Raw genomic sequence first — 25,231 nt, 5'->3', positions numbered from 1 at the left:
AAAAACACCCTAGGCTGTTGCTTGAAGACCAGTCCATGATTCCTTAATCTCCTCCTACCCAGAAAATACACTTCCCCAGCAACACCGGAGTTAGTCTGTGCAAGTACAATGCAATTTAAGTTCACATAATGACCCTACTTTTAAGCTGTGATTCTCCTCTAAGGTTTAAACATACCTTAACATTTAGAGAATTAGGCCCATCAGTCTGGTTAAACATTCCAGGTGAATAAGAACCCTCTGCCTTTGTATTGTAAACTTATGATAGTACCACTACACTAGAAGAATTAGTATGGAAGTATTCAGACCAACAAAGCAACACTATACAATGTAGATTTATTCCCAAAACAGAATGTTGTCTGCCCCCATCTTTAGTATGGTATATAGCTACATGTACTAAAATGAAACGGGTCAAAGGTTAAAAAGGACACAAAGTGGCACAAAAGTTATTTTAACAAGGACCAATTCACTCCCTCTGAAACAAAACCAACTTTTGACAACTTAAGTATACCGACACTGTCTGAAATCTGCATGATAAGCTGCTATGCAATGCACCTGTAATGAAATTAGACATATGTATAAGCTACAAAAGTAAGAGAAGTATTTTATGGAACAGAGTGAATGAGCAGAGTTGGAGGAGGCCTCTTGGAAAGCAGGATTTAGGGAAAGAGGTCAAATATTAGCAAAGGTGCTGCTTCTATTTACTGAAGGATGGATTGGATTTTCCATTTGTCCTTATGAAAGTCAAAGCCTTTTCAGTCTAACTGCAGTAGTACTGCATCCTATTTGTCCGTCTTCTCTTGCGTGACTGAAATTCTTCAAAGAATTGCTGAATGTCCTCTCTTTTAACAACCTGATAATAAAATGAAACCTAAGTTGTGACAAACTAGTACAATAAAATACATATCTGGAAAAAGGACCACCTAACAGACAAGAACTACATGAGAAGTTTCTCAGGACAGTATTTGTAACACACACAACACACTGCATCACCAGCAGTATCAAGGAATCCAACTTGTTAAGAACAATGGTCCTGACCTACCAGTGCAAAAGCATAAAAGCACAAACTTCCACTCTGAATGGCAAAAAGAGCAGCCCCAAGGGAAAGGAAGGAAAATATTAGAAAAGTATAAAATGCTTGTCCAGCTCTTATGAACTATCAGGAACTCTAATTACAAAGTGAAATAAGGTGAATGAGGTAATCTTTTATTAGAACAACTTCTGTTAGTGAAACAGACAAGCTTTCACATTTACACAGTAAGCTCGAAAGTTTCTCTCTTTCGCAAAAGAGATTACCTCACTCACCTTTACTCTCAAATATCCTGGGACTAACATTGTTACAGCAACACTACAAACTAAAATGAAAGATGTCAGTAGGACTGTAGTGGGTTGAAGACTGCATAATTGCACACACAATGCCTGTATTTCAGCCAACTTAGGAACAGAACCAAAAATGGTACCAAAATGTCTCAGCTGAGGTAGTTTTTGGGGAAAAAAAACCCATGGCTCTGAAGGTACAAAGGAAGTTTAAGGTGTAAATTCTAGTGCTGACTGACAATGGGATGTGAATGCCTTGGATATAGTATGGTTGAATAGATCAAGTGTGGTAGTAACCTGTTCTTGCTCTTAAGAAATGTTAGAGAGGCTGATAAAGAACAAAAAATGTTTATGCAAAAAGTCTCAGATTAAAAATTCAACTAATTATTTTGTTTATAAACTGCACTCATCAATACTTTAATATGCAAATAATGGGTTGTTACAGAACAGAAGAGCCTAAAGATAAATAGACATTATGTGCACAATTACAAAGAGCCCAAGCAGTCTCTCAGCAAATCTTTCCTTTACTTACAGCACATGCATTTTCTCAACTCTTAGTCAAAAATGGAGGTGACATTTCTACTTCACTCTTCTATTTCCCCCTCCCCACACCCCAAAAAAACTATGGAAATTTTAAGCGGTCATAAAATAAGTATTTTTTTTAAAAACTTGAGATTTTTTTTCTAGAAAACACTTTAGTTATAGCTTACTGTTCCTTCATCTGCAAATCGCCTGAGATAGTCAGTCAGTTCTGTCTTTAGGTCGTTGTATTCTGGAAGAAAAAAATGGGAAAAAACCCTCAACTGTCTGCTTCAATGATTGCTATCTCCTCTTGATAACTAGTAACTGACTAGACTTGCTTCAGTAAATGGATTTCAAGTTTGGATTATAAATTAATGAAGAGCTGTGGGAAGGCTTTATCCTAAGGTGGTTCTTAAATCTGTGTGTCCTACTCAATAACTTCACTTTGAGCAGAAGTTGCTAACTGTTAGAGCTGTGAGCAATGGTGGCTTGTGCCTTTGACAGGAGAAGCACAAATCACAATAGTTATATCCACCCTCACCCACTGAATAATAATGGCTATAATAAGATTAAATACACAGAAACGATCACTCCCAATCGGTTTGCAGAGAAAGAAAAAAGAGTACTTCCAAATAAACAAGACAGTTGGGATATTTTCATATTATTTTACATGCTGGCTTATTATTAAAGTCCTAAACGTAACTTGACATCGTTCACCTAATCTCGTATCTCTGCTATGAGCATTTTCATGCATTCAAATAGCCTGCAGTCACTATGTAACTATAATATAATCCCATCAACTAAAAACAAAGGCAACATTAGCACTTTAAACACAACTTAGAAAACTGCTTTAAAAAAAGATTTTATAATCAATTGGCAAATCAGAACCTGGCAATCACATTATTTAGTGGACTATTTGCTATAAACATTCAGTATCAAAAAGTCATTCAAAAAATGTCATGTCATAGCAAGAAACTGCCATCCATTAAGTGACGTAAGCTTACCTTATTCATATAGTGAAGATCAATCTGTCTCTTTTTTTGAAGCAAAGCTGTGCAATAACATCGTACCAGGTTGGTTGCTTCTCCAGGAAAGAGAACAGTTCTTTTTCAATGGATATTGTGGCCAGTGCAGTGAGACAACCCTGATCCATTGTACTCAAGTATGTCTTGATGTGTTTAAGGCAAGAAAAGCTTCTTTTCACACTCACTGTTGTTGCTGGTATAGTGGCAACTAAGCAAAAAAAGCGGTACACTTCCTTAAGCACTTCACAGAGCCCAGTTTAATTGATTAAGCGCAGCATGTCGCTAACAGAATGATTCTGAAACTGCTCATCTTTGAAGATGACACCAAACTCGTTCTTGAGACTATCTAAATCAAAGTAGCTGCCATAGGAATTGGAGAGTGAGGTAAAAGCATCTGTGGGGAACTGTTTCCTGAAAGCTGGAACTCTTGATGAGTCCGACAGCTCAATGAAGTGGGGGGCCTTTATGTCTACAAACCTGAGACAGTTGCAGAATGATGTTATCAATGATTTCATTGTATAGTTGTAAATACATTTTCTGACCATCTTCAGAGGATCCATCTTCCAAATCCAGCCTATATTTTTTTGGAGGTGAAGGTAAGTCAGTGAGGGTAGTGGCTGCAGAATTAAACACTTCTTTGAACTCCTCTTCTTTATGCAGATCACCAATCCTTGTGATTGTTAACTGAACTTGCAAATTGCAGTAATCTAAATCAACAGCCTTTTTCTGAAGAACATCACTGAGAATGTCAGTGATGCTGAAGAGGTTACCGTAGGAGTATGCCAAGAAAAGAAACTGGAAGTTGTTTAGTTTTGTAAGGTATCCTATGGCTTATCGCCGAGATTCTCCATCCCAACCACTGGCATTGACAATCTCCTGAAATACTTTGCAAAGTTTCTCTCTTTCCGAGACAATGGCATATAGGACTCTGCTCTTGTATGTCCATCGAACTGCACAGAGGGAAGGTATCCTTTGGCCCACAATTCGATCCAGCAGTTCACTGTGTTTGCTTGAGCGTGTAAAAAATGTGGAGAAGCCTTCCAAGGTTGCAAAAAAGCCACGGGTTTCTTTAATACACTGCGGCCCTTGCTGGAGAACTAAATCTAATTTGTGGGCAAAACCATGCACAAACAGAGCTTGTGGAGCCTCTTTTTTAATTAGGGCTTGCAGACCTCCCAGCTCACCAGTAATCACTACAGTGCCATCATATGAATGAGACACAAGTTTTCTTTTGTAGTTGTATTTTAACAACACTGAATCCAGAACCTGCTTCAAAGCAACTGCAGTTCCATCTGCACTGACATTTTAAAAACCCATGAACCGCTCCTGTGTTTTCCCCTTCTTGTCCACGTAGCGTAACACAAGTGTTGGGGTCCACTAGGCATAGCTACTAGGTAACTCGAGAGAGTGGAAGGCCAAAAGTGCCCATGAAGCTCTTTTGTTCTGGGTCTGTGAACCACAGTGACTCCATCTTGGGAACTCTCACCTACTTCTATGCTAACTGCTTACATGCTCTGAAGTAGGTTGAAGCAGAAATGTAATGTCAGCTTTTTAGCAGATGCCTGCAGTTTCACTCACACTAGCAGAAATAATAGAGATAAGGAGCGGGGGAAAAGGCGTAGTTAGTTTGCAGGCGTCTAACTCAAGGTCGCAAAGACTGAGAAAGTTTTCTCACAAGCTTATGTAGAGTTTATTGTAACAGTTGTCTGGAAGGGAGGGGTAAGGGGGAACAGCCAGACAAAGATGTATGCAAACAGTTTGGAGTATAAAAGGTAAAAGTTGTTTGTATTTGTTGCACTTGATTTGAGACATGCTGGTCTCCTAGTGCCATTTCAGAGCTCTGAAATAAACTTGGCTTGCTTTCTCCCCTCGGTGTCTTTATTGGTGCCAAGCACACCGGGCGACGAACCCCCTGTTTGCCATCTCGGGCCCAGTTCTGGGCAGGCAACACAAGTGAAAGCTGGCTTAAGTGAGAAATGTCAGTTGTTTCATCTATCTCGCAAGCAAAAAAGCTGCACTCTTCAATTTCACGGTCAATGTAGGATATTATTTCTTTAGCCACACATTCCATCAATTTGTTTTGAATGGTCTTTGATAGGTCAGAAAAAATGGATGCATTTTTTTGCCAATAAACATTCAATCTCTTGTCATGACGAAAAAAATAATCAAAAAGTTCCCTGTAATTACCCTGATTGAGAGATTGTTCCGTCTCATAACAGTAATGGAATGCAAGTTCTTGACAAGATAAAACAACTGAAATATCAATTAGTCGCTTCAAAATCTCTCTGTTCTTCCTGACTTTCTTGTTGTGCTCTAAGATAGCAAGGTGCCTTTACTCACTAAGCAACACATCTATAGGAGTGCTTGCCTGCTCTAAGCATTTCAAGGAAACTTCATTTTTTATGTGCTCTTGTGATGAGCTGTGTATAGATGTGCTTCATGACACATTTTTCCAGTCACAGTAACCTTCATTAGCCCACATGTTTTTTTTTAGTTGAAAGAAGCAAACAGGGCCAACAATATAATCTGTTACTCAGAGCGCTGCCTGTTAGCCATTTATGGACTTTGTACCAAGATGTCTGAAACTGACGCGTTCTTTTCCCGTCTTTCTTCAAGATCTCCAGTGCTGATGTTATTCTGCCTTCCTTAATGATTGAACATCTCTCTTCTTGAAATCTTAATGAAAATCCTCTTTTTCTCAGGTCACACACAATGTCATTTTCTACAGAAGCCATTACTGAAAATTTTAAAATCTCAAATTCCAAACATACGTCACCAAGTTCAGAACTGGCCTCAACTGCTACAATCCTGCCATGGCCTCAAACAGTGGTTACCATAGCAACACCTTTATAAACTGACTTCTTGGTGTGGTAAATTGCCATGGTAACAAGGCAGCTTCTTGAGGCACTATTAGTTTTACTGAGATTTGATCATGCAGCATTACATTCTTCTAACATTTTGGCATTGCGTTTCACTACTGGACAGTGAGTTGTGACAGATTTAAATCAAATCACAAGCACTTCTTGTGGAATTATATTAACTTTTTAATATATATGCTTAACTGTCTGTAAATCTATATTTATCAATTCGATAAACACTATGGAAAATATCTTGCAGCTCTTAGGAATTCTTGGTTAGGCTGTGCCTCACTGGCTTAGGCTGACAAGCTGGCTGTGCGGAAAGCAAAGTGCTATCAACACTAAATGAGATGGTTCAGAGACCATGGGATACAGATTCCAGTTCTAGCACTTGGCAAGACTTCAGCTCAGTCCACTGTTTCCTTACCAGATTCACAATGTACCTCCCCCCAGCAAGTTACATAAAGCAATCTGTACCTTTCTGAATGAGAATTAACTGAGCAAGAATCAAGCAATTTGTTCTGTTCTTGTAAATTTTAAAACTAACACACTGATTTTTAGGAGCAACCAAACATGGACACACACTCTGCGCCTGACATCACTGACAGATGCTTCCTACATAAGGGAATTACCCTGTGCCTAGACCAACCAGTTTAAATAGGTATTTTAAGGACAAAACAAACCTGAGAATCAAGCCCTATGAATAAATTAATACATCAGTACTAGCTGTTCTTTATATGTGAAGTGAGCTTCATTTGTTCAAACCCTCAAGGGTTTATTAGCTTAAGTTCACTGGAGCAGAACAGATTCTGCTGAGGTACAATACAGTCACACTGGCACATTGTGTTCTTCAGAACAGTGGCAAGAGCATGAGTTGATACAATTGATAAAGTCTTCCATGGAGGAGCCCTAATTTATGACTGAGAACTCTGGCTTATTGGCCCAGAAATGCTCAAACATGTCAGATATAGTTCAGCCTCTTGTTGAGGAACTGGTGCACCATTTTTCAAGTACCTCCATCTTCATGTCTATAGACACTGGAACAGAGTTTGGGTATACTCCACACACAAGGAACAGAACACTGTCAGGAAATTCCATCTGCCCTGAAGCTGACAATTCCCCCGCCCCACAAATAATGCATATAAGAAGCAAACTAAACTAAAATTAAGTGAGTGCTTGACTTCCTCATTCAGTTCCATGCTTTTCACTGTTACCCTTCCCTGCCCATTATCTACTTATGACAGCTGTGCAGGGCAGGGAAATTGTATTTGCACTGTTGATGCTATATATACATAATATATGAACTCAGAAAACTAAGCTAGCTAATATGAACATGTCAACTTTCGAGAAGGAATTACCACTGCCGATCTGCTGAATTAGAAAACAAGCAGAAGCTTCTACAAAATCTGCTTCCTTAATATAAACAGTAACAATTAACAACAGGCTGAAGACAAAAACGTTCAAGGTTTCCTACAGAAATGTTTCTGGAGGTTAGTTAAACAGTCTCTTATAAGCTGCTTTTTAAAGACACCGTTGCTATTTAAGTAGGTGGTCTATTAAATAGCTCCTTTAGGTAAGATATATATTTAAAATGCTATGCTGAATTCCCAAAATGAAATTATATTTACCACAGATGAGTTCTACTTGCTGGACTCTGTTCATGCTATTAAGCGTGTCCATTAAAGGATCTCTTCTGTCTGTTTCCTGGTCACTTGTACCTTTATTCTCATAGGCCAAGACAGTGTCACATTCATCAATCAGGAATTGGACATCCAGTTCTGAATACATTTTCTGAAGAGTAAGAGTAAAAGTTATTATTTTCCAGCTTACAAACTTTACAGATCATTTGCCAACCTTTCAAAACCTCTCCCAAAGAAATGACATTTATCACATTATTTTATATCAGCAAGTATTTCAGCCACTTCTTGTGAATGCTTCCAGAACTGTGCTTACTTTAGAGAGTAGGTAAATAAATACAAAATGTTCACAGGCTATTATATATTATTAATACTGAAGATGATAGTCGTCAGATAAGACCCACAGTTGTTTCCTTAGGTTAGTGGAATGTTTTCCAGTAGATATTTACATTCAGAACAAGGAAGTTTTACAAATTGTATTATGTATTGACTTCGCTCAGTAGAGTCTTCAAGGAGCTAATGTAAATGTTAGCCCAGAAAACAAAATGTATACATACTAAACAGTCTTTGCATGTGCACAATTTACTCCGCCAGTTAGATGGCCAAAAGGTGGCGGTATCCTTCTTCAGACACTGCTTGGTCTGAAGTTCTCGCAGCTTACACACCGGTTCATCACTTTTTGTAACTGTCTGAATCAAAATGAAACAAGTCAGTATTTTTCACTTCTATTCTATTTCAAAGGGGTTTAATTTAGGGTTTTTTTTCCAGTTTGTCCTTTTCTTAGCTACAATACTGGCCCCTGCTTTGATTTTTTTTTTTAATGCTCCCTAATGCGTGTTCAGAGTAAAGTTTGAATTAGGACACTGCTGTATACCCAGGAGAATCAGCTAAAACTGCTAAAAGGCATCATACTCTAAATTAATTGATTATCCTTCTTACAAATCAACATCAGAGTCAATGCAAAAGCAATAAAGGGCTCAGAAATTAGATCTGGGCTAGCCTGATGGTACAGGTGCAGTGGGTGGTACTTCCATATTAGCAAACAAATTTAGAAGTGATCTCAGGCTGATCAAGCAACAAAAGGGGTGACATAAAAAGAGGAATGGAAGATCTTTGCTGAGCAAACTGTATTCCTGTATGCCCTGGTTTACTGGCTGATCAATTGACGCATTTCACATCAGTAGTTACTGGCATGTCTACTGCAGTGGAGGCTGTTCTGGGAAATTACACAGACTTTGAGTAGTAGTTAAGTAGATGAAGTATTGATAGGGAGCATGAAATATATGTTTCCTATTCACAGAACCAAAAAAGGAGCTTTGCCCACACTAAGCAGAGAGGGAACATAAAACATTAAGAAAAATGTGCAGTTTACCTCTGGACATTTAGATCCAGAACTAGTAGATGGCTCATTATACTGCTCTACTTGTTCTTCCTCCTTAATCTTCCCTTGGTGATCTCCTCCACTTTCCTTTTTGATTTCTCTGTTCTGTTCTTCAGTTTCCTTGACATTCAGCACAATCCTTTCGTCATCAAGTGAGGTCACTTTGGTCACGGTAGGAACTAGAAAATGTATATCCATAACTAACATAAGCTTGCCAGTCAAAGAAAGCAGTTTCAGAATTTTTTTTGACACTGTAATGTCATACAAGTGCTCAAACTGCACTGTACACTTCAATAAAAACAAGGATATATTCTAGAGTTTTCTGGGGACACTATGATCTCATTAAACAATAATACAATGGCTTAATCTTTTATCATAGCTTCCTCATACCCCCCACGCCGCCTCCTGCGAAAATAGTGTTACAGAACAAGTCACAGTAAGTTTATTTTTATTAACTGAAAGACTGATTTAAACTGATTAACTGCGTTGTGCCTTCCCACTTCCAAAGCAGAAAAGAAAACCCTCATTGTTTTTTCATCCTGAAAGCCTAGAGTTTACTGGAAAATAATGGCGAAAACGGGGGAGGGGAAATACCATGACCTCACAGAGTGCTGAACACCCCTAGGATGCTAGTCTTCCCTTGGGTTTTTGAAATTCATTGGTATTTGCAAAAGATTGGATAGTAGCCAGGTACTTCCTCTAATCTTATTTTAGTATATTTTATTCCCAATATACCCTTGAAACTAATTTTTTCAGACAAACAGATAGAAGAAACCAAGAACAATATGTTTAATTTATTATAAAATACACTTTTAGAATGTTTACAGAGGTCTTCGAGACAAACAAAAGGAACAATATTCTGTGTGGACGATGCAACAGTCTCCCAGTTTTAGAGGCTTCTCAAAAAAGACTGGTTTAAATAATAATTTCTCCATATATATCTATAAAGTGTAATTATGAATCAATTACAAATAAAATTAAGCAAACATACATAAGCATGTCACTCTCAAACCCTGGAACTCTCTGGGGCAGATGCTCTCAAATTCTGGAGCGTGAAACACATGACTGCTGCTCCTTAAGAGCACCGCTTGTCACCAGGACAGCTGAAATTGTCAACATAACTTTTTAGAGTGAGTGAAGTAACCAAAGCGATCAAACATTTCACTGAGCGATTGTGCTACAGAGTTTGCTCATTATTTCTTAGTTATTTTACCAGAGAAAAGCCTCGGTCATCTCTTTTCAAAGCAATCCTGGTGGATATAAAAATGGATAGACCTCCACTAGCTTCCTTCATGATTTACTGAAGCAATCTCAGCACCACAATGCTAGAGTATATTATATAACTATGCTATGTGGGTTCCCCGTATACAACAGGTTTACTTCTTTGATGTGTAATTAAGCGTATGCTCCATGCCATACCTATTCTAAGAAAAAGCATTGTCATGTATTTATACTACAAGACGATTCCATGTATGACATCTTTGTACATCAACCCCTTAAACACATCCTGAGGAGCCAACTTTATACGACCTAACAGGTCATAATCAGCAATTGATATAATCAACCATTTGGAAACAAGCACCTTCAGCCAGCCACCTGCTGTGGAGCAAAGCAATCTAACGTAAGAACAGCCATACTGGGTCAGACCAAAGGTCCATCTAGCCCAGTATCCTGTCTTCCGACAATAGCCAATGCCGGATGCCCCAGAGGAAATGAACAGAACAGGTAATCATCAAGTGATCCATTCCCGGTCGTGCCCAAAGGGAAGATGATTCCCTTTCTTTCTAGCTCCTACATTATTTCTAATCCCGAAGAGAAGAATGTGCAGCAAAGAACACTAGGATTACTGTATTTATTTTGATTAGACAACTGGAGAGTTGTTTTCCCTAAGAAAGATCACATCCCAAATAGAGCAAGGGGGAACTCTCCATATCCATTTGACGCAGAGTCACCCTTCAGGGTCCATTCTGTGTTACTCCAACAACATCTCTCCCACAACCTCTGTTTCCCTATACCTCCCTCCAGTGTTGTAATGTCTTTTCAGTAGTTTTGATTTAGCCTAGAATGTAAACTCCTAGGGGCAAGTATCAAGTCTTTATGCACTATTTGTCATAAATACCTACGGTGAGAAAATACACTTATAAACTACTTTCAAAACTAAAAAAATAAGATTTCATAAAACTTAAGAATTAGGCCTTCCTTGTTTTATAAAGCACAAAACCTAAAGTTGTCACCTAAGCTACTTTATTGCCTGAGGTTTTTGTCTAAGTAAAAAGAACAGGAGTGCTTGTGGCACCTTAGAGACTAACAAATTTATGTGAGCATAAGCTTTCGTGGGCTACAGCCCACTTCATTGGATGCATAGAATGGAACGCACAGAAATAATGTACAGAGAACAGGAAAAGGTGGGAGTAGCCATACCAACTGTAAGAGGCCAATCAATGGTATGGCTACTCCCACCTTTTCCTGTTCTCTGTATGTATAAATGTCCTCTTTCTGTGCGTTCCATTCTATGCATCCAATGAAGTGGGCTGTAGCCCACGAAAGCTTATGCTCAAATAAATTTGTTAGTCTCTAAGGTGCCACAAGTACTCCTGTTCTTTTTGTGGATATAGACTAACACGGCTGCTACTACTTAGACAAAGTTTCAGAGTAACACAATTTCTTCAGCCCTGTCAGCAAATATCTGTCTTTCACTTGGATAGGCTTACGTGAGTTAAATCAGCTCTGTTTGGGAGGTTTATAGAATAGAAATATTAGTACAGCTCTCCTAATTTTACCTGCTAACTGTGAAGTATACGCCCAAAGGAAAGCACAGCAATTCATGCAGGCCTGGCATACCATCTCATGGAAGTCCCCGCTCTCAGGGGGAACTGCCCCAAGGTGCTATCAAGAAGAAATAGGAACATATGACAGAGACATATTAGTTGCAAATTAATGGATTCTGTAGAGTGTTTTTTTCTCTAGGTTTAGTGGCAGAAAAACAAGCAGCATGCCCACCTCTTCCCTCATGTTTTCAGAATTCCCATTAGCAGTATATTATCCCCAGTTTGTCCTCCATACCCAGCATCCATACTGCTAGAGAATGAGAGAGGACCAATCAAATTTAAGGAATGTATCCAGATTATTAGCCTCTCTAAGTCTGGACTCTATCAGCCAAGAGAACAGGAATACTTATGGATACTTCCAAACCTTGTCTATCCTAATAGGACAGTTACCACACACTGCAGTTTTAAGTAGCCCTCTTACTTAGTAATCTGAGATTCTCTCCTTGCTGAACAAGTTTTATAAAACATTTTATCCTTCTTCAGCTTCAGGATGGGACCAATGTGAAAAGAGTTAGATACAAAATCTAAACTGTCTTCAAACAAACTGGCGAGAAACATCAAAATGATTAAAATAAATTGCCTCTATTTTCTTTTGACAAATTTGACCAATTTTTATAGTTAAAGCTAGAATATTCATCAAAAATACTTAATATCTAATACAAACATTTAGGAAAAAATAATCCTATAATTTATCTGAATCAGAAAGTCTATAATTAATGAAAGGTATGCTATACCAACAATATTCCTATTTCATGTCTTTGTTCCAGCCATTCTACTTGCTTCTGTCTGGTTGGAATTTCACAATCTACCCTTAGTGACATGATGAGCTGAACCCCCAACCCTGCATAAAGCAGGTGATTTTCAAAGGAAACAATGTGACCTAGGCACCCAACTCCCACTTCCTTTCAATGGTAATTGGGTGCCTTGTCCATTTGCCTTGAAAAATCTTCCCTAAAGTTCCTAATCAGGCACTGACTGTGCAGTTTGTTCCCTCCTACCCAAAATAAATATGGCTCTAAGTTAATGTCCCATCAAATGAACTGCCATTCACCACAGATCATGATACAGTTGATAATGGTGTGCTCAATAACCTTCTTCTCCAATTCCAATGGGAAACGCTATCATTCAGAACAGTCTTCCATAAAACATTAAAGTTTTAGATGTCTATAGTCACTTATTAGGACTAGTATATACATTAAGAGCAACCTTGAATAAAGTAGAGGTCCTCTCCATTTGGGGTACTAGTTCATTATGAGGACTGCCAGCATGAAAGAATAAAGATTTAGGGTTTTTTGTACAGCCTGAAAAGAGCTAATCTGAAAACTCTTGCCCTGGTTCTCAAAAGATCCCTACCTACCTTTCCAAGTAAGATTTTCCCTAAGGAAAACACTAATTTTAGCCTATTTCCAGGCAAGATGACAATTTTCTTAAATACATATCCTTACCCTTCCATGGAACCAGTCTTCACAAACTATGCATTGGATCATTTCATCTGGGATCTACAAGAATGGTTATATTATTACCAATAATATCAACCTTCAAAGTTTCTCACCGGCCTTTAAGTGCCGTGTATTCTAAAGAATATACAAGTGAATCACTTTCCACAGTGAGACACTTAAATTGCATGGCCATTATAAATATTTACCGCCTCACCAGCCAAAGTTTTGAAGCACTTGTAATTTGTTATATTCTGGCTAGAGATTCCCAATTGTTTAACAAGATTATTGTTCCATTAGCGCCAGATATGCTCTCTGTGACATTCTGCACCCCATATTTACCATTGTGATGTAATTATGATATGCTTTGAACAAAGTATGCCTTGAAAGGTATTATTCTAAAAGTCTTGATCTGCTAAACATTAATATCTCATTGGATTGTATGTGCTATCATTGTATATGAAGTTAAAAAGTTTTGCTATTTATGTGTTACTCAAAGATGTGAAGTTAGAAAAACCCACAACTAGCCTTTCAGGTACAACAATGAAGAAGCTAGACAGTGCTAATGGCCAATCAACAAAGACAATGGAAGATCTTATCCTCATCTGTGGACTCTTCAGTCAGCTATGGGCAATGACTCATCGGGAGCATGCAAGGGCTTATGATACTGAACTCCATTTTGGTACCAGTATTTTTCTATGAACTGGGTTGGGAACCTGACTTGGAACAAGAGTTTCCCGCCATATGGAAAAACTATATAACTATATATCGGGTTTGCAGTAGGAGAGCTAGACCTGCTTATTCAACTTTAGAATTCTGTCAAACATAATACAAGACAATTTGGTTTATTATTAAAACGTTGTTCTTAAATAATCCATTTACCCGTTCATTATAAAGTGCTAAATGCCCTAAAACTTGGCAGAGTTGATGTTGTACTGTACTTCAAAATTATAGTGTTTGTCATATTAATTTATACATTCATATGGATCTAACAAGAAACCAGATGTTTGTTTTTCTGCATTTGCTATTTTGGTATTGCCTATTCCCAAGATGCCCTCTGTGAGAAGAATTCACTATTTCTTATACAATTATATTGTAGTAATATTTCATATTATTCAAAAATACAGAATATTTAGCAAAATATTATAAACACATTCTAACTTTCCTTACCCATTGAAGAGGTGAGAGACAGACTAGTTATAATCCAATATTTTGAAGAGGAAAAAAAAAACCTGAAATGTTATGTGCCAGTTGAGTAAAGTGGTGAATTTTAATTCAGATATGACTGCTTCATAATGTACAATACCAGTGCTGGGAACTTTGATATGGGATGTTTTTTATCATTCACTTCTCAGAGATTGTGCTTTGTTACTTAATAATTGGAGGGGTATTTTATTATTATTTTGAATTTTCAGGTGAACAAATACAGAGTTGGGACATGATGATAAGAAAATAATTGGAAATCTAAGATTAATGCACAAGCTGACTCACTTTATTGAGGGAACTGCCCAGCATTAATTTATCAGGATGTGGGGGTAAAATGAAGCATGATTTTATCTGTTGATGGGGGGCTGGCTCTTCATTTAAGTTTTTGAATAGGGAAACAGCATTAATTTATTGCCCGTCTTCCTTGTCTATCTTCAAGGCAAAACACACTGTACTCTTAAAACACTGTGCAAATGCAGACTACTATATAAAATGATTAACAAAAGTAACACAGAGGTAAGAGCTCTCTATTAAGATGGAGTTCATTCGATGGAAGAATTTGAGGATCATAGTGCTACATAAGAACAGCCATATTGAATCAGACCAAAGATCCATCTAGCCTAGTATCCTGTCTTCTGACAATGGCCAATGCCAGGTGCCCCAGAGGGAATGAACAGAACAGGTAATCACCAAGTGATCCATTTCCTTTTGCTCATTCACAGCTTCTGGCAAATCAGAGGTTAGGGACACCCATCCCCGCCCATGCTGGCTAATAGCCATTGATGGACCTTTCCTCCAGGAATTTATCTAGTTCTATTTTGAACCCTGTTATAGTCTTGACCTTCACAACATCCTCTGGTAGAGTTCCACAGGTTCACTGTGTGTTGTGTGAAGAAATACTTCCTTTTGTTTGTTTTAAACCTTCTGCCTATTAATTTCATTTGGTGACCCCTAGTTCTCGTGCTATGGGTAAATAACACTACCTTATTTACTTTCTTCACACCAGTCATGATTTTATAGACCTCAATAATATCCCCCCTTAGTCGTCTCTTTTCCAAGCTGAAAAGTCCCAGTCTTATTAATCGCCCCTCATATGGAAGCCGTTCCATATCCCAATAATTTTTGTTGCCCTTTTCTGAACCTTTTACAATTCCAATATATCTTTTTTGAGATGGGGCAACCACATCTGCACGCAGTACTCAAGATGTGGGCATACCATGAATTTATACAGAGGCAATATGATATTTTCTGTCTTATTATCTATCCCTTTCTCAAATTCCCAACATTCTGTTTGCTTTTTTGAGTGGATGTTTTCAGAGAACTATCCACAGTGACTCCAAGATCTCTTTCTTGAATGGTAACAGATAATTCAGACCCCATCATTTTTATGCATAGTTGGGATTATGTTTTCCAATGTGCATTACTTTGCATTTATCAACATTCTATGTAGAAAAAAAGTGTGTGCACTTTATCCATAGTATTATTACTGATTGTGCATTTCTTACCTCATCTTCAGGATCAGGATATGGTCTTTTACAAACACAGTATAATCCATAGAAGTTGTGATTATACTTATTGCCTGAATTCACTTTTCCCTTTTCCTAGAAGGGAAATAGGATATATGTTTTAATGTACAAACTGGTGAAAAAAACATGAACATTTATTGAGAGATTGTATAACCTGAAGACAATTCTCGTCCTATTCAAACCTCCGAAGAAATGACCCACATGCTATCTTGACAATATAAAGATTAGTGTCTAAACTTACTGGAAATAGCTTGCACTGCAAATTTTTGAATTTGCTGTTTCCACAGTCACAGCGGAAGTTTCTGGAAAGAAAGAGACATAATAGTTTAGATTGTTTATGCTGTCTTAAAATAATGTCTTATTCTTATAAGCGCTCCTTATTTAGAACCATGAAATGCTCTCACAAGCTATTTAAACAAAAACATATGTGAAAATTGGCTAGACTGTCCTGAAGCCTTACCATCTCATGCTGTGATCCTGTCAGATCTCAGCTCAGCAGTATTGAGTTACATCAGTATTTGGTTGGGAAACCTCAATGGAAGATCTAATTGTTGCTGCTGTAACTACTCACATGCATAAAAGCAAGCACATGTTTTAGTGTCTGCAAGACTGGGGCCTAAGTTAGTTGGATGTCATGAGAGCCTGTGTTATTGGAGATACTGTCTTTTGGATGAGATATACAACTGAACTCCTTCCCACTTACGATCATTCAAGATCACACTGAAATGTTTGAATTAACAGGGGTATTAATTGGGGTGCTCTGGGAAAATTCTCCTTTGGGCAATTCATCTGCCTACCAAAGATTCAGTTTCAATATATTCTGATGACAATCTTCACTTAATATATTCAAATATTTTTCTTCATTTAACCTACATGGTTGGGTAGTAGTGCTGTGCTTTGTTGAACAGCCATTACATTCTACCCCAGAGGTGGCTGCATGCCAATGATTAGCACTGTGCACACTATGTATTTTACTTGATTCAGATGGATGTGTTGGGCCTTAACATTTAGAAAGTTCTTTATAACGAATAAAAGTGCTTATAAAACATGTGAGCAAGAATACTTTATAATTTAACAGAGGAGCACAATCTGTACTTTGAAAATAAGTTTTTTGAGATCAGTGTTGTTGTTTTTTCCTGAAATCCACTCCCTCCAAACCCATGTAGTAATTGCTTTAATGAAAGGACCCAAATGTACTGTGTACTTCTTCAGTGCCATTTCTGCCTCTGCAATCATCAATCATTTTCCACATCACAGATTAACATCTCTAAGAAGATGGGCACTTAGCATAAACGCACATACTACTTTTTGGTGTGATGCTTTACTTCTTCACAATATGACAAAGAAAAAGAAGTGTCTCAGAAATTACTCTATCTCCCTTCTCTAGAAAAGCTTTACCTTTTTGTATATAGTTCAAATAACTTGTGCGTGCCATGACATTCATAACTGCAGGCTAAACAGATTCCTGCTGGTTCTTCTCCTGGTGGGGTGCAAGTACTGCAGGCATACAAGGCTTGTCTTTTTACAGCACCCTACAAAGACAAGATAAATGACTACAGAGATGCAGAGAGATGCAAAAATAATTGAAGGAAGATAATTTGCTGTTGAAGTGAAGTAGTAAATGCAGTTTGTGTCAGAAGAATTTAAGATTTAAGATAAATCCACCCATGGATTTAAGACATGGGTGGGCAAACTCTTTGGCCTGAGGGCCACAACGGGGTGGGGAAATTGTATGTAGGACCATGAACGTGGGGCTGGGGTGCAGGAGGCAGAGTAGGGTGTGGGATGGGGTGCGATGTGCAGGAAAAGGCTCAGGGCAAGGGGCTGGGGCAGAGGAGGGGGTTGGGGTGCAGGAGAGGGTGCACAGTGTGGGAAGGGGCTCAGGGCAGTGGTGCAGGGAGGGGTGCGGAGTACGGCAGGGGGTTCTGGGCAGGGGGTTGGGGTGCAGGAGGGGTGTGGCAGGAGCTGAGGGCAGGGGGTTGTGGTGCAGGAGGGGTGCAGGGTTCGGCGGGAGCTCTGGGCAGGGGGTTGGGGTGCAGGAGGGGTGCGACGGGGGCTCAGGATGGGGTTGGGGCATAGAATGGGTGTGGGGTGTGTCAGGGGAATCAGGGCAAGGGTTGGGGTGCAGGAGAGGTGCAGGGTGCGGCAGGGAGCTTAGGGCTTGGGGTTGGGGTGCAGAAGTGGTTCGGGGTGTGGGCTCGGGCCCGTCACCGCTTACCTGGAGCGGCTCAGTACGCTGCCCTCCCCTGTGGGTACCTCCCTCAAAGCTCCCACTGGCCGCAATTTCCCATTCCTGGCCAATGAGAGCTGTGGGGGCAGTACCAGCAGGTGAGGGCAGCACGCGGAGCCGTCTGCCCCCGCTCACTCCCCCGAGGCCTCAGTGACATGGTGCTGGCCGCTTCCGGGAGCGGCATGGGGCCCGTAGCCCCACGGGGGTGGCAATCCCGTGGGCCGTATCCAAAGCCCTGAGGAGCCAGATCCAGCCCACAGGCCGGATCCAGCCCGTAGGCCGGATCCAAAGCCCGGAGAGGCGGATCCGGCCTGCGGGCTGTACTTTGCCCACCCCTGATTTAGGGAGCAAGTTAGTATTTGGGGGGCAAGCTGGCACTGGGTGCAAAAACAACAAGGCATTTAGTCAGTGCATTCACAAAGTTGCCAAGTGCCTTCTTGTAGTCCAAAATGCTGACCTATGAATAGCTCTTTAAAAGGGGATAGACTAGGATAAATGCAACGAGGATGTGAATATATGTTTCCTGACCCTGGAAATGCAATTTTTTTTTCAAGACAAAGCTCTTGCAAAATGCGAGACGCACCCTGAGCCACACCAGGGTTTGCGTCTCATGAACCAAGCCCTGTACTTGAATAAATAGTGAGTGGGATAATTTGTTGAAAGAACGAAGAGTACTTGTGGCACCTTAGAGACTAACAAATTTATTTGGGCATAAGCTTTCGTGGGCTAAAACCCACTTCATCGGATGCATGCATGCATGGAGAGGAAACTATGGGTTAAGCGAGTTCAGAGCTAGGCAGAATGCTGTGGACACCAAGTCCTCTACCCACAGAGCAGGCAGAGGCCCCAACTTTGTCTCCCACTAATGACCATCACATAACAGTTGCCGACGACTACATTTTGTCTGATGGGGTAAACTCTTGAACTGGATGTTGTGGGGCCCCACTATCAGCCTGCAAACCATGCGTGGAAGAGAGAAAGAGCACAGAAATGGACCCTATCAAAGACAGGGTATCCCAAAATACAAGGATATTGGACCTCTCCCTCTATCCCAGAGGGATCATCTCCGCAGTCCAGCCTTGCCACTGAGCTTGCCACAAAGGGGGCACCGAGGGCATGGCAGAGGGGCAGGCCAAGTACCGCCACGAGTGGCATTTGTTGGGTTCTGGCTCAATCAGGACCCCACTTAGGGACTCCTGAAGAAAATCAAAGACTAAGACTCACCCCACCCCTGCCCCGCGACAGCCCCACCACACACACCCCGCTGGCTCCCTCGCCCCACCCCCCCAACTTGCCCCGCCCCGGGGTTCCTCTCCCCGTGCACCTGCCTTGGCTCCAAGTCCGGCCCCCGCCGTTTCTTCTCCGCCTGCAGGAGGCTCCCACCCACCCCTCCGCTGCCTCCCGGCCCCGAGTCTCTCGCTCGCCCGCCCGGCCGGCCCCGCCCCCTCACCTGGGAGTAGCTGCAGCGCTCGTGATCGCTCCCACCCAGCACCGCCCGCGCCTCCTTCTCGAGCTCCTCGTTCTCCGCCAGCACGTCAGCCAGGGAGACCACGGGCTCCTCCGGGGCCCCCGCGCAGCCGCCAGCGGGCTCAGCGCCCCCGGCCGCAGCCTCCATCGCGGGATCCGACCGAGGCAGACACGGCACAAGGCGGGAAACGAGACCCAACACTGGGGGGCGCCGCCACAACGGAAGCGGAACTGCCAACACACCACGTGACGCGCGAGACCGCAAAACAAGGGTTCAGCGCGCGACGCGGGCAGACGGGGCACATAGCAACAAGTCACAAAGGGTGGGGCGGGGCTGGTCCGTACCACGTGACGGAGGAGTAGTCACATGACGAGGCAGGTGGCGGTCAGACAGTTCGCACATAGTGGCCCCGCGAGAGTTGCTGCCCGCGCGAGTTTGGAGGGGCCGTTGCCTCGTGGGCGCCGAGGGCTTCCGGGTTAGGGCGCGTAGGACGGATTCTGATTGGGCAGCTGTGCTGCCGGTCTCTGCCCCTCAGGCCGGGCTGTGGGGATGGAGCTGCGGGCGCAGCTGACCGGGCGCGACGGGCAGAAGCGGCCGCTTCGCGTGCGCTGCGAGCCCGAGCCCGAGCCCGGCGCCGGCGGGGAGCTCCGGGGGCTGCTGCGCGGCCTGGCCCAGCTGCAGGAGCAGGTCTCGGCGCTGCTCGCGCCCCTAGTGGAGCAAGAGAGCGGGGGGCTCGCGGGGGCGGGGACCGCCGCCGGGCCGCGGGGTGAGTGACGCGCGGGGGCCTGCGGGGCGGAGCGGCTGGAATCGGGGGCGGGGCTGAGTGGGCCAGGGGTGGCGAACTTTTTGGCCACATCTGGGTATGGAAATTGTACCCTGGGCCATGAATGGTCATGAAATTAACAATTCCTGTTCACACGGGGACAACATAAATTTTGTTTCCAAATCAACACGATTACAATCATTCTGTTAGAAAATTACATTACTGGGCTGCTTGTTTACCAGACAATTTTGTTCCTGTCTGAACACAAATTGAATGTTAGCCTGGATTTGTTGGGCATCAGCTTTCAGTCATTGAACTCATTGAGATTCACCAGCCCCCTGATCTCAGAAATCTCCTCCCATGTAACTCCCAACAGCCCACAATCCAGTTGGCTCTGGCTGCTAGGAAAGTCACCTAAGCCAAAAAGTAGCACGTTCCAGGCTCTAATGGCTTTTGAGGTGCATTTGGGTTGTGGAGCCAGAGTAACATGCATGTCCTCACGCCCATAACGCAGGAGTGCTGGGCAGCTGGAGTGGGGCAAGCCCCCGACCCTACTCCCTGGCTGGAGTGCCGAGAGGGCGGAGCCGGGCAATTGAGCTCAGGGAGCAGATTAAAAGGTCTGAGGTGCCGGATGCGGCCCACGGGCCATAGTTTTCCCCCCCCCCCCCAACCCACTGCTCTGGGCAGGGCGTTGGCGCGGAGGGAAGGGGCTGCATGACAAAGCACAAGCGCTCATGTGTCATCCGGATCAATTGGCCACGAGACTGCTGGAGTCACCCAGATGAGCCCTGCCCCGTTACTCCAGCATCGCGCCGAGTGTGTGCCGGGCAAATGACAGCCCCTGTTTGGCTTCCTGGGGGTAGAGACGTGGATCGGAGGCAGATGTGTGTAACTGCACGGCATCCTCCTTTCACTCAGACCTCGGGTTCTCAGCCCACATGTTCAGGGGTTGCCAGTCCACAGGCCTTCCCTCCCCTTGCTACGTAGGAAGGTGCCTGGTGGGGTGATGAGGGTGCTGATCTAGAAAGGGTGGAGAATCACTCACGTAGATCATACAGTTCCAGTAGAAAACCCAGTAAACCTGTTGAACGTTTTGCACAGGAGTTGTTTCTAGAGGGTCAGAGCTGTCACAATCCCTCCGCCTTAGGGGATAGAAACATAACATTGAGACTTGCGGTACCCTTTCCCAATAACAAAAGGAGGTCTTGTGGGCTTTTGTCTGTACCCTACACATAGTGTCGGTGCAGAATCACACAACAAAATGGTAGGGACTAGCAGATAAAGAATGTGAAGAATTCATAAATAAACAACTTTGAATGACATGGTTTCATAGGGGGTGGAAAAAGCATGTTTCAGCCACAACTTTTGCTCCAGGTAGGCACCTGGAAAAAAAGACTTTCTCTGTCCTCTAATCCATCCCAGTTTCTTTCCTCGGGAAATGGATTTGTGGGTATTTTTTGTATATGTGGTATTAATTTGTATTGTAATTTTAAAAGGTGATGTTGGGGAGGAAGAGGAGGAGGAGGAAGATGAAGAAAACAACACTGATGTCAAAACATGTGTGGATGGACCGCCTTTAAAACGGACAAAAAGTCAGCACTCCTGACTATTGCTTTAAAAGCTATTTAATTTTTTTAAAAATACTTTTCTGCTGTTGCAAATGTTAGTGTTTATATTGCATTGTTGTACCTCTGACAGAAACTATTTTTGGAAACTAGACAACTACATTTGTGTTCCTTTTGGTTAAGTTTTAGAAGGAAAATGCCTTTTTTTTTTTTTTTTGGTATTTAACATTATTAATAAAAAAAAAACTGACAAAAAGAGAGTAAGGTGTTATATAGTAGATTCTCTTACATGGAAAGAAATTAATTCTTAAATGTCTGTGAGGAAGAAATTATGAATTGCCAGTGTCAAGAGGAGCCTTTGTTTGCAGATGTCTCTTTACTAATCTGGCCACTAAAGTTTGTGGTTTTGAATCTTTTAAAAGTCAATATTATTTTGTACTGCTACTGGGCTCCCTGTATTTTTCCTGCCACTCTTAAAATAGAGGAAGTTTCAGTTTAAAAAAAAAAAAAAAAAAAAAGCAAGTTACTCTGCTGAAATATTAAACTACAAGAAACAAACTAGCAATTTTATATAACAGTGCTATTGATAGGGGACTGTATAAAATAACCAGTATTCCAGACCTGCTTAAATAAATTAACAAGGAAGTAGTTATTTACAAAAAAAATGTTGGACAGCTTTACAAGAAGCCTAAAAGATCTGTTTATGGTGTTGGGTCTCAGATACATTTGTGTTTAACACTTGTCTTTACAAAGACATACGCATAGGTATTTGGAATCAGAATCATGTGGCTTTGGGTGCCACCATAATTCAAATAATAAATAAATACAAAATGTGTCATAATTTGAAAAGGACACTAAAATACAGTGTTAAACCAATAAATGCAAGAAATTGTCAGGAGAGTGGTGTCAGTTATGTAACACCAACAGTGTCTTATCTAACTTAAAAAAACAAAAAACATAACCTACCTCACAACAATGTTGTAAGGATGAATTGGGTTATAAAACACCCTGGAAGTGCTAAGTATTGTATAAAAAATTGTCTTTATTTGGATATGGGCATTAAGTATAGTAAGCATTGTCAGTTTTGCGTTTCACTCGGTTGACAATGTGTCTGATCTGTTAGTTAGTTTTGTGTGGTTTAGCCATTATATCAGATACGAATAAGACCCTCATTGTGAACCATTCATTACTTCACTGTAGCCAGCACCGGAAGTTTCCATATTCATTAGTGAATCTTATCTGTCTAAGGGTTTTGCCTTGCCACCCATCATTACAGTGTTTTAAGTGCCTTCCAGAAAAAACAATTTGGGAGTACCAAAGTCCCTGGTGGACTTTATGTCTGTCTCACTTCCCTTTTTGAGTTATAGAGACACTGCATGAGTAGGGTTTTCTTCATTTATTATTTTTGGTTGTTGCTGGTGTATTATTCTGGTTATGATGGAAAAGCTTCAATCTGTTAGTATCTATACATACTGCCATGCAATAATTGCTAGTGATTACTGTGACTACTGCTCTTGATTGGCTTATTACACATATGAAGTGTGCATGCAGTCAGTGTGTGCTAAAACAACCTGTCATTGTTACCTCATCTTGATGTCCCACTCCCCTTCACCAGCTTGTTTTTCACTCACCTGCTAAATCTTGTGCAGTGAGCTCTGTGCAGGTGGAGCTCTGCCCATGAAGTTCCTTAGTCAAGTAAAAAGGGGGGCTTTGCAGGCACAGTGGTCTGCCTGCCCAGAGCAGCTTTGGGTTGAGCATTGGCCTGCTAAGCCCAGGGTTGTGAGTTCAATCCTTGAGGGGGCCATTTAGGGAATTGAGGTAAAAATCTGACTGGGGATTGGTCTTGCTTTGAGCAGGGAGTTGGACTAGATGACCTCTTGAGGTCCCTTCCAAACCCTGATATTCTATGATCTAGGCCTTTAGATTATAAATCCTTTTGGAACAGGGCCTAACACAATGGGGTCCTGACCTGGTTGATTGTACCACCATCTAATATACATCAAATACACAACTGCAATAATCAGGTTGTAACATTAATCTTACAGGAATTAAGTTTACAATTGCATCTGCAACTCTACCTTCATATGGTGTTATTAGACATCTGCTGTAGCATGTTCAGTTTGAATTGCACTGAGCAAGTAATGAGACACTTGCATTGCATGCCCAAAAGAACAATGCATTTACTATGTAAACCTGAAATTTTACTAGCACACAATTGTAAAACAATCATCTTTTTGAATATAAATTTGTTTGGCAGTCTGTTTCTGATTTAAAAAGGGAGGGTTTGGTAAGTGCTGCGAGAGTGACAGAACATAAAGATGTTCACATTCTACAAAAGAGTTACATTGGATATCCTCCATGTAAATCCAAGTGTCCTTCTACACAGTCTCTGACAAGGAGAATATGGTTGCAATGTAATGACTTTATTGAGTGAAGGCCTGGGACAAGAGATAACAAATGCAACAGTGAACTCTGGTCTCATGTTATGCTGCAGATGATTAGCACTAGGCAAGACATCAAAATATATGTATATTTAAACTGATTCTAAATAAAGTTTTAGAATAAGAAGGCATTCAAGACAGTGACTATTCAAACAATGGGGGCTACGTAGACTGTAATAGCTTACATGCAGCTTTGGGTGTTCTAATGGAAGGTGGATGATGCTGGTCTAATGAGGGATGAATGTGACGTCTGGCAAGTTAGTTGGCTATGCTTCGCTCCTATTCTGCAATGTAATGTATGACCAGTGCCCTGTCTATTCTGTAGCTGTAGAATCGGGTACCAGTATCTCAGCTTTTATTTAAAAATAAATTTTCTAGCCCTCATGATTGCAAGGATAACCTTGAAAAGATGAACAGAGTACAAATGGATGCTTACCTGAGTTGTAAGTGCCTGAACCAGTAGCCTGTGAACTGCCCTGTTAATCTCACCTAGTTTGCAATAAATGCCACAATTCTGTGAACATAGAATGTGGCATTTTTCCAAGAGGGTGTGGAATTCGCCAGTTTACTATAGCCAGGTACCTGGAGACTTTTTCCCCCTCCGTGCCCAGCTACCTTGTGCCTGCAGCTATATCCTGGCTTTCCCCACAAATGATGGGTGACTGGATTAGGATATGTTTCCTGTAGTCTCTCATGTACCAGACAGTAAGGAATCTGCCACCAGAGTAAGAGTCTAGCTTGCTAGTCAGTGTGTGGAGGTAGCGAGAGAGAGGCTGGTTAACTGTGCTGCCTGGAAAACAACACAGCAACCAATGATGAAAATGAACTGATAAAGTTGGATTCAAACTTCCCATCCTTCTGGTGCATAAAAACAAAGTTATGAATGAGGCTGCCTGGGTAATATAAGAGCTCAGGTCTGTGAAGACTGCCTATATGGAGAACATGAGGCAGGGACTGGCTCCAGTAGCAAGATGCTACACTGCGAAAAATAGCTGTGTACATAGGGGTGGCACTGCTTGAATGTAGAGAGC

The 25,231-nt window shown here is 41.5% G+C and overlaps 2 protein-coding genes across 3 annotated transcripts; one reads left to right on the top strand and one right to left on the bottom strand.

Moving 5' to 3' along the window:
• Positions 1-19,675, bottom strand: UBR7 (ubiquitin protein ligase E3 component n-recognin 7). Of its 2 annotated transcripts, none has more exons than XM_054027885.1 (11): positions 19,414-19,675; positions 17,132-17,265; positions 15,975-16,035; positions 15,713-15,808; positions 13,011-13,064; positions 11,518-11,623; positions 8,729-8,916; positions 7,914-8,045; positions 7,348-7,510; positions 2,025-2,086; positions 1-850 (listed from the first exon to the last, which is right to left on the bottom strand). In XM_054027885.1, exons 1-11 carry the CDS (start codon positions 19,576-19,578, stop codon positions 758-760), a joined length of 1,254 nt encoding a protein of 417 aa, XP_053883860.1. In that variant the 5' UTR covers positions 19,579-19,675; the 3' UTR covers positions 1-757. The 2 variants fall into 2 exon arrangements, with proteins under 2 accessions (XP_053883860.1, XP_053883861.1); XM_054027886.1 differs by lacking the exon at positions 19,414-19,675 and adding an exon at positions 19,292-19,314.
• Positions 19,676-19,896: 221 nt separating this feature from the next.
• GON7 (GON7 subunit of KEOPS complex) lies at positions 19,897-22,655 on the top strand. The gene is made up of 2 exons (XM_054027888.1): positions 19,897-20,197; positions 21,691-22,655. Exons 1-2 carry the CDS (start codon positions 19,981-19,983, stop codon positions 21,798-21,800), a joined length of 327 nt encoding a protein of 108 aa, XP_053883863.1. The 5' UTR covers positions 19,897-19,980; the 3' UTR covers positions 21,801-22,655.
• Positions 22,656-25,231: the final 2,576 nt, after the last annotated feature.

The sequence above is a fragment of the Malaclemys terrapin genome, chromosome 4 (assembly GCF_027887155.1).
Source record: "Malaclemys terrapin pileata isolate rMalTer1 chromosome 4, rMalTer1.hap1, whole genome shotgun sequence".
NCBI lineage: Eukaryota > Metazoa > Chordata > Testudines > Emydidae > Malaclemys > Malaclemys terrapin.
The sequence above is the reverse complement of the archived record's forward strand: the minus strand, read 5'-3'. Positions and strand labels throughout refer to the sequence as shown.

Excerpts from the sequence above, each read along its gene's own strand:
- UBR7 (XM_054027885.1), bottom strand. The coding sequence starts at position 19,578 with ATGGAGGCTGCGGCCGGGGGCGCTGAGCCCGCTGGCGGCTGCGCGGGG. Across the intron at positions 11,624-13,010 it reads AAGACTGGTTCCATGGAAGG|CACCTTGGGGCAGTTCCCCC; the intron begins GTAAGGATATGT and ends TCTTCTTGATAG. Across the intron at positions 7,511-7,913 it reads GCACATGCAAAGACTGTTTA|AAAATGTATTCAGAACTGGA; the intron begins GTATGTATACAT and ends CTTACTCTTCAG.
- GON7 (XM_054027888.1), top strand. The coding sequence starts at position 19,981 with ATGGAGCTGCGGGCGCAGCTGACCGGGCGCGACGGGCAGAAGCGGCCG. Across the intron at positions 20,198-21,690 it reads GACCGCCGCCGGGCCGCGGG|GTGATGTTGGGGAGGAAGAG; the intron begins GTGAGTGACGCG and ends TAATTTTAAAAG.